Below are 17,801 nucleotides of genomic sequence, written 5' to 3' on the forward strand. Positions count from 1 at the left end.
TATAAGACGTCAAAAAAATTTAAGCGTCCTAGTAGACTGCTTTATAGGACTAAATTTGTAGGACCAAAAAGATAAAGTGTCATTTCTAAAAGCATTGTAATAAGTTTATATGATGTTCTTAGGCAAGTTTTTTAGGACATTTTTAATACAAAGTGTCCTCTTAGCAATTTGATAGGATACTATTTGAAAAAATTTCCCATAAAAAGATGAGTTTATAGTACATTTTCTCAAAAATATCCTATAAAATTGCTAATATGACGCTTTCTATTACAAGTATCATTCTACAAAACTTGTTAGGATGTTCAAAAACGTCATATGAACTTATTAAAATGTCTTTAGATAGGCCGCTTTATATTTTGATCCTAAAAATTAAGTTCTATTAGACAGTCTATTAAGACGTTTAGAAATTGGTGACATTGTATAAACTTATTTTTATTGTAGTGTATTTTGTATGTTTCCATGTGTTATAATAATTAGTAATGTGGTGGTGGACAAAATTAATTGAAGGTCATCCACTTAAACTAAGGGGTCGTTTACCTAAATGCTTACCCGGTAAGTGCTTACCGATAGGATTCAACATTATAATTTATTTTGATACGTAAGATTTTAGTACATCAAAACATATTGAATGCAACAAGTTACTGGGTAAGAGTCATCATCCTTACTTACCGGGTAAGACTCTCTATCATTTTCATTGTTCTTACCCGGTAAGATTCTTGGCCCTTCTCATGTTCATCCGATAAAGAAATTTATCCGGTAAGCACTTACCGAATAAGTGTTTAGTAAACGGCCCCTAAATCAAACATACTTTTCCTCATCTTAAAAGACAGATACTTTTTCTAATAAGACACCAGCTAATAAAATATATTTCACCAAACAAACCTACAATTGAAAGTACGATATAAGCAGATATACTTGATATGGAGCTGGAACTGCTAATTAACATGAATGTGCTAACTATGTATATGTTGTATGAAGAGGAAGACCAACTTTATATCACCCTTAAATTTGAATTAGCAAAAGCAATGTCTCCTTACATAATATGGATTCCAAACATTCATGATCTGGATGATTTACGTGAATTTTTCTTTTGTCTTAAATTTATAGAGAATGTTTCTAAGAAAACTCCTAACTGATAGAATTCAACAAATCCAAACAAATCTAAATATATCTTGCTTGAAAGCAGGGTCCAAATAAGGTAAGAAACTTTTCCTCTGTCTCAAGGGATGTTTAGCAGTTGTTGAATGATTTGGTGCAAAATGATTGAGTGGTCAGAATGATTAAAAGATTCTTATGATATAGTGCAAAATGAAATATAATTGTTTGGTAATTGTTTACAATGAAATTAGGGCGTTAAATGGTTAATGGAGGCCTATGATACAAAATCATTCATAAAGTTTTACAACATTAAGAGGTAGACTTTTTTTGCCAAACAAGATTCACCTCTTAATAATTCAGATGTTGCATTTTAATGGAACTATTAAGAGGTAAACAAACGACCCCTAAATGTCTTGATAGACTTATTCATAGAACTTAAGTTTATAAGAACAAACAATTGTGAGTCTAATATAAAAACGTTGCAATAAGTTTACAAGACGTTTCCACAAGTTTTTTTTTAAGAAAACTTGTAAAGTAAAATGTCGTATTAGTTTTTCACATGACACTTTTGAAAAATGTCATATGAACGTATCTTTTTGTAGAACACTTGTTATTATAACAAAATTTTCAAATAATATCATATAAGAAAATTAAAGGACACTTTATTTTTAAATTGTTCTAAAAACTTGTTAAAACGCTCAAAAACATCATATAAAACTTATTGTAACTCTTTTATATAATAAGACATATAATTATTTGATTTTATGTACAGTCTATTAAGATATTTAAACATTTTTAACATCCTATAAACATGATTCTCTTTATCTATGCTACCTTATAAATTAGATTTATCAAAATTCTTAAAAACAATTTTTAATGTACAAAGTACTATACATTTATGCACGAAATTAAGTACAACTACTTTATGCATTCAATCTTAAAATCTCTTAATCTACAATTAAAATAACATAGAGTACAAGTTACCAATGCACATTATTACATTTTCTTTTCATGTTTCCAAGATACTTTTGACACTTTTCATTCATGTCTTCACCCTCTCATACCTCTATGTCTTCTCTACATCCTCCAAGGTGAGATTCAAACTGATATTCACCACGAGTTATTAAAAGTTTTCTCATTCATCTCCCATTCAATTGCTCTAGAACTCTCGGTCTCGATCTCTTGATTCTTTGCTCTTGGTGTAAATCGAACACATTTGTGTAGTCGTTTAAATATATTGGATTTTAAACTATCATACAATTTTTTTTCATAGATAGATTGTAATTGGAATCATAACTCTTATTTATTCGAATTGTATTAATATATAAAAACCAAGTGTAACTTATATCATCGTTAAATCTTCTCTAATAAAATTAATGAAACTTTAAAATCGTTAAAATTCATGACTCCCACTGTATTACACATATACATAACTAGTAGTAATACAAACAAACATATTTCTAAGATATACCGTGTTTTTCTTGATTAACATTCATTTAAAAACTAACATAAAACTCCAAGTTATGTCATCAAATTAAACAACATTCCTTGAGGAGATATATATATATACATGGTTGGGTTCACGTGAGACCAGTCTGCTTTCGTGAGACCCTGAGACCACCTTTTTACACTTGAAACTTCACAGCAAAAACATTGTGGAGGTAAAAAAAATCCAAACCTTCACAGTTCACAGCATTTTACTATGAAGTTTCAAGTGTAAAAAAGTGTTCTCATGAATCTCACGAAGACAGGTTGGTATTACAATATCTCAAGTCTATATATACACATATATATATATATATATACATACAAAAACTAATCATATATATATACATACAAAAACTAATCATAAACTGCAAAACAAACCTTAGGATCACTCTTTCTCTTCCTCTTCTCCATCTCCATCTCCATCTCCGTCTTCATCTTCATCTTCATCTTCATCCCCACCATTGATGCACTGCAACACCTGCATCTTTCAATAAACCATACAAAGCTAAGCATTTCCAATATGGTCTTCTGCATTTTTGACACTTTATCCCTTGATACTTACACTCCAAAAACAACTCATCTACTAACCCTATTGCCTTTGATTTTATCAGCTCTTCAACCACTTCTGCTTCCCCTCTCATCACCACATATTCATCTTTCTTCACATTCTCTCGTAACCAATCCGTTATCTCCGTCTCCACAAACGCGCCTTCGACGTCGTCTTCCACGTCTTCTTTCGTACCCGTTTCAGGTATCGTCGTTTCCAGTTTAAAGATCTCGAAGTTCTTGTTTTTTGTTGGGTAGTTTTTAGTGAACCACACCGTGCTATCTCCATTGACATCGATGAAAACTCTTCGTGGGTACTCTTCGAGAAACGAATCATCCATCAAATCCGGAAGATAACGTGTTTTCTTGAAGTATATGCTCGATTTCCCCGAAATTGTTCTTGGCGGTTCCAAGACAACGTTTTCGATATTCTTGATCGCTTCTGCTTTCTTTTGTTCGAACATGAGACGTCTGTGTGGAATGTTCGTGTTGCTACCAACCTCGTTCTTGTTCTTATCGTGATCCCCGACTGTTCTTGTTTTCTTCATAGCGATGATCGTGATCATCTCGGTTGTCGTTGGTAATTCGAGCTGTTTTACGAATAGGGTTTCGTAGTTTGAGGGTTTTTGTAACGATTCAGAGTCTTTTATCGCACCCTTTTTCTGGACCACCATAATGCCATCGAGTTTCAGAAACTTGTCGACCGATTCTACGCTTTCATGCGTAAAAACGAAGTCGTAATCGTGGCTTGCGTGTTTGTGTTCTAGATCAACGTACGAGATGAAATCGATCGACGGATAATAATCGACCAACTTTTCATCCTCGTCGTCATTGTTAACGATCAAACCCTTATCATGCATCCCCAAAACCCCTTCGTTTGTCAAATTCTGAAACAACATCAGAAAGACTTCGAGTTCGATTGAATTATCGTTTATGAATTCAACACGATGATCATCTCCTTGATTGAAAACCACGAAATTATACTCTCCCCTTATCGTTGATCCAATCCAAGGACTAGAAACCACGAATAACGCCATCAAAAAAGCCCTAACTCGAAATCTCAATCCATAAACACGCAGCAACTTGATCAAATGAACAAGATCATGGAATTTGGATCGTAAATGACGATGAACATAAGCAGCCATAATTGCAATCGAAATCAACAACAATGGAAACAATAATCAATCGATTTGAAATGATCGTTGAAGAAGACGAAAGAAGATTAGAGATTCCAAAAAAAGAGATCAATTAGGGATCGATCGATTTGTTCAGAAACCTGACAAATGTAAGAAATTAGGGTTTATAATCGATCAACGAGAACAAAACCTAGCAGCAGTATGGTTTCCACCTACAAGCACGATGAGACGACAGTACTCAGATTGAAATCTGGACCACAGTTCCATCAATTGTTTCATCCTTTGCACCTCCATCTTCTATGAAAGATTCCTCCAGATCGAAGCTAAAAACCATCGATCTTATGGGCATGGAGGAAAGATGAAAGAGAGCAAAGAAGGTTATGAAATCCCTTTCTATGAATTTGAGGTGAAATCCTTGTTCATTGTTTGGTGTTTGGAGATACAAAATGAGATAGAAATCAATGGAATGTTAGTGTTGATCTAAAGAGTGGTGTGGAGGGAAAATCTCCTCATTTCTATACTTTTTTTTTTTAGTTGAATAAAAATATCTGATATCCTTAAATTTTTAGGGGGAATACAGGATTTTTGTCGAACGGGTGCATCTTTAGTCTTAAATTTTTTGTGGGACAGTGTGGGATACAGGATTTTTGTCGAACGGGTGCATATTTAGGCTTTGTTTGGTACATAGGATAGGATATGACGGAATAAAACTCATTGTCTAACGTTCTGTGTGATATAAGACAGGACAAAATTTGGGAAAAGTGAATTTTATCCCTCTTAGCTAGCCTTTATTAATCGGAAAAATCCATTGTCGTCGTTGTTCTGTTTCTTCAATCAAATTTCAACGTCTGTATAGATACGAGATTAATACATAACTATAAAAAGTGGTTACGTAAATGCAAGAGGTTGGTTATGTATATGTATAGGGGGTGCATATATAATAAAAACTCTTAAAAACCATTTTTATGCATATATTGATTTATATTACTTAAAATTCAGGATTACAAGTAAATTATGCATAAATACAACTTATTAAAGCTCCATGTTTAAATTCGTATAACTAACTGCAGAAAAAACATAATCAAATAGAGAATAAATATCTCATTTTAAAATATAAAAAATCTAAAATATAATGAGGATAATTATCGAGTTCTAACAAAATAATTAATTATTATCTTTATAAGAAAATTGTATTATTCAAACAAATATAAATTACTTTGTTATTGAACCTAAAAAATTATAATAAAAATTGAACTAAAAAATTACACAAAAAATATGAATTTTAAATAGTTAATTTGATACTAATATCGATATATTTTTTATAAAGTTTTATGATATATTCACATTTTTATTTTATTTAAAAATAAAAATATCATCGTTTTTTCAAAATCACATAAGATCATACTATAACATCGACTGAAATAAAAAATAAAATATAAAAATTAAGGTATATCTTGCTGCATTATGTGAGTACCCTTTGGGTATGACGTAGAATACTTAGTAGGATTTTAAGTTTAAAGGACCGAAAATCTATGTTGAATCTAAATGTATTACAATAAGTTATTAAGATGAAGTTAGAAGATTTAACAAGTTTTATCGACAAAGAAAAAAAACAAAATAATACAAGTTACTTTTTCAGTCGTGTAGTCTGTCATATATATATATATATAGGCACGATCAAATGAAAACCGTGCATTTCTAAGAAACCGTGTAAACCAATTTCGACCAATAGAAATTTTCATTTTTTTCTAATTAAAATTAATCAATAAGGGTATTTCAGTCATTTACAATATTTTTTATTAAATATAATAGTTCTTAATAAATTTTAATTAAGGAAACATAATAAAGAAAATTGTATAAATGGTAACATTTAAATATTTAATTATATTATAATATTAAAAATTTGAATTTCATATATTGTAATATTTAAGAATCAGCGAACGGGTCTTGATGAAACAATTGAAGTGTATAATGAAATCATCAAATCGTAGATGAACAAAAAAAATCCAGAAATGAAACAGGTTTCATGAACGTGAAACTGGTTCATGTTGCAAATAAATTATGTGAACCGAAACATTTTCATGGTGAACCCGTTGCATTGATTGTGTAGTTAATCCATTTAGTTGGTGAAGAGGAAAATGAAACCGATGCATTTTGTATTTAATGCGTCATGAACTAAGTGCATGATGAAACGAGGAAATGATTTTAATCTGCTACAGAATCTTGAAAATTGTAACTTGCTCCGGAATCTTGAAGATTGTAAGGCTTAAAGGAATGAATCCATCAAATCAGTGGTGAAATAAGAAAATTAATGTACATGAAATAGGTTTCATGAAAGTGAAACTGGTTCATGGTGTTCTTGAGCATGACTAGTGAAACGRTTGCATAATGTATTTGGTTCGTCATGAAATAATTGAATGATGAAACGGGTACATGAAGAAACTGTTCCAGAATCTTGAAGATTGTAATATGCTTTAGAATCTTTAAGATTGCAAGACTTAAAGGAATTAATGCATCAAACCAAAAACGAAAGGAAGAAAATAATTTTGCATGAAAAAAAATTCATGAAAGTAAACTAATCTTGGAAGAAAATAATTTTGCATGAAAAAAGATTCATGAAAGATCAAGTAGAATGTTACCAAATATTAAATTGTGTTTACCATTTATGCCTTTACTGTTGAAATAAAATAAATTTTAATATATATTTTTATTTAATTTTCTAAAATAAAGTAAACTAATTATGACCATTAATCAAGAAAATGGATGAATGAGATTGGTTTATACGGTTTACACAAATGGGGCCGGTTTTTATTTGAACACTCCTCTCTCTCTCTCTCTCTATATATATATATATAGAGAGAGAGAGAGAGAGTTTGGTTCAAATACTAACCAAGAAATATATGTTAACTATATTAACCAAGCTTAACCAATCATATTACATCTTTTATTTATTTTCAAATGTAACTCATATATTAAATACAAAGATAATTAGGTAATTTGACATTTATGTAACTCCCTAATAATTAATTGGGAGTTACAAATCTTAAAGATCTCACTAATTGATCATGATGTAATATTGAATTTTATTTTCATACGTGTTCATGATCATATTTTACAAATGATGTTCTACATATAATTATATTGTTTTCGTAAGTGTAAAAGATTTCCGTATCGTCCGAGTAATATGGATAATCCTATTGTAAAACAGATTGACAACAATGGAAATGACAAAATCGTCTACGACTACATTCGCAATTCAAATTCTGATAATGAAGAAAATGATCAAAGCATTCCTATTGGTAAGTGATTAGTATGACATTTGAATTCGTTTAAATGAACACATATCAAAGACAATAGATGTTCATATCGATACATATGCACAATCACATCACATGAATATGAACAATATATGTGATTCATGTGAACACAAGCTTCGTAGGTGTTCATGTACATACAACAGAGTTGGCTCATGAATATACATAAGATGTTCATACAGTTCACATGTTGTTCATATGTCTAATCTTTTTTGTTTGATGTGTTTTGAGGATATACACAAGTTGTTCATATGTCTGACAACTCGTGTATCAAAGATAAATTACTTTTTACCTAAATACCCTTTGATATTTTGTTCACATATGTTAATTGAAAATATTAATTTAATAATTAATTTTTAAATATCATTAAATCACAACCGTTTATTATTCAAATTAATGACCAAGATCGGTTAACAAAGTTAACACGATAATCTTGGTTAGCATTTGAACCAACATATAATATATATATATATATATATATATATGTGTGTGACTTTTTCAAAAGTGTACGATAAAAAGGGTTAATAGAACGATTTACTTTTATTGTCATATTAAGTTGTCCAACATCATATATAGAAATTGTTAATTAGGGGGCCTAACTTCATCCTAAACAACTAGTTATAACACCTTTAGATAGAACAATGATTTTTGGTACTGTAAATTTGAAGACTTATTACGTATTCTGTTGTGACACGTGTCCATCCTAAAATTTTAGTCTAAAAGACCACTTTTGTTTTAATGTATTATACTGTTAGAGCTGATGGTAGAACTGATAGTCATAAATTTGAAGTTATACGTTGATTTCGAAGAACCCCGTTTGTTCTCTGGTATGAGAGGAATTAGTTGCGTGTCACGTTTTACTCACTTAACTATGACAAGTTACAATTCTTTTGAGAATTGGGCTTCTTGTGGATACTAAGCACTTAAATCAACCACCTAACGGGTCGTTGTGTACCTGATTTGCCTATCACATCATGCACTTGGACGGGATGATATGGGCTGACTTGGTATTCCCGTTTTACAAACCCCTTTGATAAATTAGTAACCACAGTCATCTCTCTGATTTTTTTTTCTTGATGGTCAAAAGTTTGACAAGACTGTCAACCTGTTTGGTAACAACTTTTCCCAGGTTATCAATGGGTTGATATCGATCTGATTTATTTCATAAAACTCTCTTTTGGGATCGTCCATTTAAATATTTTATAACCAACTTTCAAAACCTCAACCACAAGGGTGGTGTCTGGTTTGTGTGAGCTTGGCTCCAAATGTCAAATGTACCAGGAGGTCATAGGTTCAAATCTAAAAAGGAATAAAAATCCCCTTGTGGCCACAAAGGTTCAAATGTGGTGACTCTGGGCTATCTGCGAAGCAGGTGGTCCCCTTGAGATTAATCGACTCGCATAGCGGGTTGGATATCCAGGTTAATAAAAAAAAACTTTCAAAACCGCTAATTTGAAAAACCAAATCTCTAAAATTCTATTTAAGGTAACTGATGATCAAATTCATGTTTACCAAAATATAAACAAAAACAATGATGGCTTCATTTGATCTATAAAAACACAGTAAGATATTTCGAAAGTTGGTTCTTCAAATGATGATCTTGAAAGTTGGTTTATTAAAATAACAACCAAAATGAAAAGTTATGGCATGTTTATTAGCAACTTAATGAGCTTAATAGAACTCACAACTTATTCGATCAACTATAAATCATTGTTTGGTGGCGACTTAATGATATAAAAGTGACTTAGTAAGATTTCTACCGGAGAAAACTTTATGCAGAAAGTCAAGTTTTTTTCTTACAAACTTGTCCTTCCCGGTTGAAAAACACATTCCTTTCATCCATGAAAAAACCATTCCATACGAAAATTTTCACAGTTTATACAAACAGATTAATTTAAACATATATATATTTATCTATACAAGACTTATGGGCCATTTACCAAACGCTTACCCGGGAAGTACATAATAGTGTTAAATTTTACCGGTAAGTACTTACGGGATAAGTGTTTGATAAATGGCCCGTTAATGAAAAACCAACTAAAAGACTATTAGTCTTTATTATGATATAATTTTAAAATATTAAATAAATTTTCATAAATTTCGTGATTAATAATTAATTAAAATAGAGAAATTAAAATATCATTAGTCGCTTTGGCCGAGTGGTTAAGGCGTGTGCCTGCTAAGTACATGGGGTTTCCCCGCGAGAGTTCGAATCTCTCAGGCGACGATTTCTTTTTCACTTTTTGACAATTTTTACCCTTTTATTTTTCTTCATTTGTCTAAAAGGTCCCTATAGTTTCTCAAATTTCACTTTTCAACCAGTATATTTGTCAATTTTTCCATAACAATCATGATACTTGTAAAAATGTCAAAAAAGACACCAACGTTTGCATTTCTTTTCAACCACCATTTATTTTCTCAAATACCAGTCACTTTACTTTGTTAACTTGGCAAACATAAGAAATGACCTGACTACAGAGTGTTTCTTTGATGAAACTTGAACTGTTTAGATGTCGATAACTACTTTTACTTTCAACAGTGATAATTTGCATCTTTATACTTTTTCTACTTAAGGGTATCGAAAGTATCGTTATAATCACAAGGGTGGTGCTTGATTGGTTTGAGCTTGAGCTCCAAAGGTCAAGATTACCTGGAGGTCTCATGTTCAAATCCAAGAAGGAATAAAAATCCTCTTGTGGCCACGAATGTTCAAATGCGGTGACTCCGGGCTACCCGCAAAACAAGTGGTCGTCCTGGGATTAGTCGGCTCGCATAGCGTGTTGAGTATCCAGGTTAATTAAAAAAAAGTATCGTTACTCACTTTTCAGCCATGATACTTATCAATTTGTTGTAAAACAACAACTGTGCTTGTGAAAATACAAAAAAAGGACCAAATTTTGTAACTTTTAACCCTCGGAATTAGAGGTAAGTCAACTAGTCATGAATTGAGTTTGTTTCTCATTAATCACCAGTTCAAGATTACTGTAGATTTGTCTTATTATTATTTTTTGATTAACCTGGATATCTAATTCGCTATGTGAGTCGACTAATCCAAAGATGACCACCTGCTTTTACGGGTAGTCTGGAGTCACCATATTTGAACTTCCGTAGCTCCAAGGGTATTTTTATTCCTCCTTGGATTTGAACCTGGAACCTCCAGGTACTTTTAACCTTTGAAGCTCAAGCTCAAACCAATCAGACACCATCTTTATGGTTAAAATTTGAAGTTTTGAGATATTGAGTTAGGCTTTCCTTTGTAAATAACAATTGTTTTGCAAAAATACAAAAAATCCCTTTCCAAATCATTTTCTATAAAACATTTTATAAATTTTAACACTAAACTATTAATAAGTTTTATTATGGGTTTAAGTTGATTTAAAGGTTATTAAAAGAGTTTACAAATTTATATTTTCCAAAAACCCTGCAATTTGCAACCAAATTTGAAACTCATAAATTTTTTAAAAATTCATTGTATTTGACCGATTTTGTTAAAACCATTTGCAAAATGTAGATTCGTCTGCTTTTAATTTACAATAAATATACAAACTGTAATAAATGAAATAACTGACTAAGTTAATAAGTTGTCACTAATCTATCAATGGGTTGATCCATTTAATATTCTTAAAAAGCCTCAAAATTATTGTAATATATATATATATATATATATATATATAGARAGAGAGAGTTTGTTTCAAATGCAATTCATCACATTTGTACAACCAATGTAACCCAATAAATTGAAATATTTATAGAAATGATGAGAGTTTATTTATTATGATTTAAATATTTATGGAAGATGAATACGGTTCATTAATTATGATCAATATTTTATATTAGGAAACAATCAAACTTTTATGAAATTACATATTTATCAAATTAAATGGACAGCTGAGATTGAGTTGTATTGATTATACAAATGTAAAAGATTGTATATTTGTATAATAACCCACCTCTATACTTAATTAATTGGGTTGCATTAGTTGTACAAATATACATAATTATACATTGGTTGTAATGAATGATGTAGCATAAAAAAGGGCAAGTACGAACATGTACCACATATCTACCATGAAAGTAATAATTTTTATTTTCTTAGTAATTGCTGTATGTATGTGTATAGTTATTTGTGTCTGCATGTGTATAAATATATATATATATATAAATATATATACTTACATATATATATATATAGAGAGAGAGAGAGTGTGTGTGTTGAGTTCACGTAAGACAAAGATGTTTTCGTGAGACACGATTTTTACACTTGAAAACTTCACAACAAAATGTTGTAAAAGTAAAAAAAAAAAAGACGAATCTTCTTAGCAGAAACACTATGAAGGTTATCTTTCCAGTGTTTTGTTGTGAAGTTTCAAGCGTAAAAATCGTATCTCACGAAAACAGTTTTATCTCACATGATCCCAACTCTCTCTCTCTATACACACTCACATATATATAATTAATGATCTTTCTTTTAAGAATTTTTCAATTCATGAGATCCAATTTAAAAATACTATTATAAATAAATAAATAAATATATATATATATATATATATATTATATGATATATTTTGTGTGTGTAAACACTATAGATTTTTCTATTGAGAGAGAAACAAATCGATTTAAAATAATTAAATAAATATGAGAGTATACAGAGAACTAAATTTGAATGTCGGGGAGGAACTCACATGGGATTTCCTCCATCATCACCTGCACCGCTTTACATAGACATGAATCAATTAAATCATAATATGATATAAAACAATATATATATATATATATATTGCTAAAATTAATTAAATTTAGTTAAATGTTAGTAAAATTGGTCCAAAAAATAACTTAGAACAAAAAACCACATCGATTCAGTAGAAGCTCCATAGACGAATTTCACCACCTTCTTCGTCATCAGAGGGATCGTACGCAGACTCGTTGCACATCATATCATTGTACGTTGGTGAATCGAAGTTGCACCACGGTGCAACCATTGACATCAAGGTGCCATCAAGGGGATCATTTTCTAAATAGAATCTTTGGTTTTTCTCTTTGTTGTATGAAGACGACTTTGATGGAGAGACTGTAGATAACTGTGATGAATAAGATGGAGATGACAGTATTGGAGATGGTGGTGGAGATGGAGATGGAGATGGAATGGTGGCGGCAGCAAGGGCAGCCACCCTTTTAATGGATTTTGGAGACATCATCGTGGTGGTGGTGGTGGTTGTGTGATCATATTGGTGTTGTGAGAAGTTTAGATTTGCAATCGGGCCTCTAACACATAGAAGGGCGGCATCATATGCTCTGGCTGCTGCTTCAGGGGTCGAGTAAGATCCTAACCATATTCGTGATTTTTGATTTGGTGCCCTGATCTCGGAAACCCATGAACCCCAACTCCTCATACGCACTCCTTTGTATTTCTCTTTGCTAAGTGATGGTGTTGACGGCAATGGTGACGACAACACTGTCTTTAGTGGCTGTGAACGAAACTTCTGACCTTTTTTCGCCATCTTCCAAGTAGTCACGAAACAAAGAACACTCGACACGGTTTTTCTTTTATCAAACCAAATATTTTATAAAAATAAATGAAAATATGTGTTTTTGATGATGTTAGGAATGGTGCAAGATGTATTTATAATGGAAGAAATGCAAGTGAGAAGGTTGTCCCTTTGAATATTTTTAATTATTTATTTTTATTTTATTATTTTTAATGTCCAAATATATGTGGGCATTAAAAAAAGGAAATAAATCATGTAAAGAAGTCTAAAATGTCTTTTCTCTCCTTTGATTTAAAAGAGGAAGACAATATTTACATAAACACCCCTTAAACTATGAACTTGTGTTCATTTGAACTCATTTTTCTTATCAATAAAGTGTTTATAGTTAAAATGGTTTTTTCATGTGATCGAGGCACATTCGTAAGACTATAACAAAGTATATTATGGTAAATCAACTATGCTGTATCATTTATCTGATACAATAAACCAAACAGATGTATAAAAAATTGATAGATTAGTGGCATACTCACTTCTTTTCTCACTGGCCAATATGCATATACATACATACATATATATATATATATATCTGTAAGAGAGAAAAGAAAGTATACAGTTCACCATAGACATGAATACAGCTAAACGATAGTATATCTGGTTTAAGTTAAACATATTCATTATGAATAAAACGAAAAATATTTTAAATAGACCTAGCATGTCAAATATGAGACAGTGAATACCATATATTCACATACATTTTGGAATTTCCATCGGATTCTTCAACTTTTCTCTGCTTTCCATTTATTGTTACGTATCTAATAATCATGCTTCTAACATATGGTTTTATATGAATCAAGTTGCAAATTTTATGAAAAGTTGAGGGGGTGAAAATGAAAATAGTACACTTTTGGAAAAACTTCATAGACAACCATACACTTGAGGAAATGTCACATGCAACCCCATTAAATTAATATCACAATTATTGGACATGTTGTAGACTTTTTGACTTAGGGACCAAGGCAACCATCCACATGAGCAAACAAAAGTAGAAGTAAAAGTAAAGGTATTTTTTATTCAAAGGAATGATGAAATGAATTATAATCAATTGTTGCTTATCATTATATATATATATATATATAGGATTGGGTTTACATGAGACCAAAGATTTTCCATAAGACCCGTAAGACCAATTTATTTTCATTGATCAACTTTATAAATTAATGATCTAATGGTCTAAAGTTTCACGGTGACAATTTTGTGATTATTGAGAAGTCTCGTGTCGTTTATGAATGTTCAGATTTTCATATTGTAGATCTAATCCAAGAGTTGATAATTGGTCTTACGGGTCTCACGAAAAACCCTTGGTCTCACATGATCTCAATTTTATATATATACATATATATATATATATATATATATACACATATATAATAAATGGAGGTTCAAATAAGAACACCATCATTTTATGAGAATGCGAGAACATTTATGGGGTTTTAAGTTATTTAAACTATAATTAAAAATAAAATAATTAATTGAGGATCATCATGTCATTTTGTATTTATCTGTAATTTTGTTAACATCTTTATCTTTAAAATCACATACTTATAATATGCTAACTGGTAGCAAATACTTATCACATTATTATCACAGTAAAATTACATAATTAACAGACAGAGCGATGAATGTAGATGTGATCATCGTGATTTTCGATTATCACAGCATTATCACATCGCTATCACAATAAAAATCACATAATTATTAGATGATTATCACATAAAAAACGCATCATAAAAAGTTTTCAATTTATCAGATCCTTATCACAGTATCATCTACAACAAACGCATTGGTATAAATAATAACAATATTTAAGGATAAGGATGAATATAGGATAACATAAAACTATGGATAAACACTAATTTATTTTCATTTATTCTAATGTTTATTATATGTTAATTGATTTGGAGGTGCAAAAGTGTTCTCGTATTTTCGTAAAATAGAGGTGTTATCGTTTGAGAAGTGGTAAATATATATAGAAATGTTTATTTGAGAAGTGGTAAATATTTGAGAAGTAAAGAAGTGATTATATCCCTTCATCTAGTCAATATTTGCGGCTTTGACCATGAAGCATCAGATAATTTATCACGTAGGTATGCGAAAGATAGAGGGGCGATTCCGTAACTTTTACAAATAGGCAACAGACGGGTTCATATATGAACCCATGTGATTCACATATTAACTTTATGTTCATATGTGACCCTGTTAATTAGTGCACATGTAAATCACGAAGGTTCATATGTAAATAAGTTAAAATAGTTCATATGCGAATTACACGGGTTCACATATGAACATATAATTCATATGTGAATCACATAGATTCACATATGAACCAGTTTGCGTATATTTGTAAAAGTTACGAAACTACCCCCTCTATTTTTCACATAGTCACAAATTTTGACCAATGATAACTACAATTTTTAACTAATCAAATCCGATCTTGACTGTATAAAAAGTTAATATATGTTCTTTATTTCTTAAATATTCTTAAAACAACCTTTGGCTCTGGCGCTCTCTCTCTCTCTCTCTCTCTCTCTCTCTCTCTCTCTCTCTATATATATATATATATATATATATATATAGGGGCCTATTCAAGGGAGAACTGAGTTGTTTGTGATAACTGTGAGAACCAATATTAACCACAAATCAATAGATAAATTAGGAAATTTATAAATTTGGTAATTTTAAATTAAAATCTTAATGCAAGGATATTTTTGGTATTTTAAAACTCTCATCTCTCCTCTCTTCTCTCTCCGGTCACCGTTCTCCGGCCTACGGCCACCGTCCTCCGGTGATACCACTATGATACCACTGTGATACCTAAAAATATTGACTCTGTTAAACAAAAGATACATTGTGATACCTAATCATATATAAGATGCATAGTGATACCACTGTGTTACATCTTCGATCGACCACACAAACGACATCAATGTGATACTCAAGCACATATATGATGCATTGTGATACCATTGATGTCATTTGTGTATCATATATGTGCTTGGGTATACCATTGATGTCGTTCTCCGGTGATACTACAATGGTATCACAATGCATCATATATGTGCTTGGGTATCACATTGATGTCGTTTGTGTGGTCGATCGAAGATGTAACACAGTGGTATCACTATGCATCTTATATATGATTAGGTATCACAATGTATCTTTCGTTTAACAGAGTCAATATTTTTAGGTATCACAGTAGTATCAGAGTAGTATCACCGGAGGACGGTGACCGGAGGCCGGAGAACGGTGGCAGGAGAGAGAAGAGAAGAGAGAGAAGAGTTTTAAAATACCAAAAATATCCTTGTATTAAGATCTTAATTTAAAATTACCAAATTTATAAATTTCCTAATTTATCTATTGATTTGTGGTTAATATTGGTTCTCACAGTTACCACAAACAACTTAGTTCTCCCTTGAATAGGCCCCTATATATATATATATATATATATATAAAACATATCAATGTTTATCAGATCTTGCATTTTTAATATATATTCCAACTGGAGTCAAAAACATTAACCTTTCACTAAATCTTTTCATTTTGAGACGATCTTTAATCAGAGTTTAAAACTTTTAACTTCTGTCAAATCTTGAGACAAATTCAAATTCATATTAAGAAAAATTTGACTTCGTGATGACTAATAAATCATAACGTTAATAATTGTATTTTTGTTTTATGTATAAGTATTATTATATTTACGAAAGTATTTATAAATATGACTAAAATTAATGAATGATAGGGTTAATTTTTTTTCATTATGTAATGGTTTTTTGTTGTTGTTGTTGTCGTAAATCGATCATTATATTTATACAATATATAATGATATTAAAGATCGTCAAACTTTTTAAATCGGTAGACAGATCTTAACTAAGATTACTGTTTATTTCAATTTTAGAATGATGACTATTATAATTTTATTCAGGTTTTTTGTTAAAAAAATATTAAAGCTTGTCAGATCTTGAATTTCAAATAAGTGGGATTATTCTTCTTAAACTTTATAATGATAAAGGAATAAGAATCTGAATTATCAGTATTTTTATTTTTGTTGGTATTTATAACATGTAAAAAAATACATTTGATCAGATCTCTCAATAAAAACACAGTTGTTTTTGAAATTTTTTATTTTTTTTATCTTTAACATGTTATAATCTTGTATATTACAATCATTATACTTACTAAATGTCATTACACCTTTAAGAAATTATATATATATATATATATATATTATATATATATAAAGTTGTATGTTAGGGGTGATGAACTTGAAAAAGAAGACATTTTGACATTGGATTCTCACTTGTAAGTGTTTATTTGATTTTTAGAGAGAGAGAGAGAGAGATTGTATTAAAATTCCATAATCAATTGATATACGAATTTTACATGGAAAATATATATCTGATTATCATTAATTAAAACTAGAAGTGTATTCGTGCAATACAGCGAGATACATCTTAATTTTAATATTTTTATTTTATTATTTATCTCAGTCGATATTATAATATGGTATTATGTGATTTTGAAAAAAATGATGATATTTTTAATTTTGAACAAAATATAAATTTGAATATATCATAAAAACTTAACAAAAATATAGCGATATTAGTATCAAATTAACTATTTAAAATTGCTCATATTTTGTTTAATTTTTTAATTCAATTTTTTTAATTTAATTTAGA

General features: G+C 30.2%; 2 protein-coding genes and 1 non-coding gene across 3 annotated transcripts; 1 reads left to right on the forward strand and 2 right to left on the reverse strand.

Annotated features, from left to right (window-relative positions):
* Positions 1-3,035: 3,035 nt before the first annotated feature.
* LOC112514712 lies at positions 3,036-4,277 on the reverse strand. The gene has a single exon (XM_025121310.1). It carries the CDS (start codon positions 4,275-4,277, stop codon positions 3,036-3,038), a length of 1,242 nt encoding a protein of 413 aa, XP_024977078.1.
* Positions 4,278-9,727: 5,450 nt separating this feature from the next.
* TRNAS-GCU lies at positions 9,728-9,809 on the forward strand. Its single transcript has one exon. It is a non-coding gene; the product is annotated as a tRNA-Ser (tRNA).
* A 2,629-nt stretch (positions 9,810-12,438) lies between these two features.
* Positions 12,439-13,080, reverse strand: LOC112514713 (ethylene-responsive transcription factor ERF014-like). The gene has a single exon (XM_025121312.1). The coding sequence runs from the start codon at positions 13,078-13,080 to the stop codon at positions 12,439-12,441; it is 642 nt and encodes a 213-aa protein (XP_024977080.1).
* Positions 13,081-17,801: the final 4,721 nt, after the last annotated feature.

Source organism: Cynara cardunculus, assembly GCF_001531365.2.
Source record: "Cynara cardunculus var. scolymus isolate 2C chromosome LG 6, CcrdV1, whole genome shotgun sequence".
NCBI lineage: Eukaryota > Viridiplantae > Streptophyta > Magnoliopsida > Asterales > Asteraceae > Cynara > Cynara cardunculus.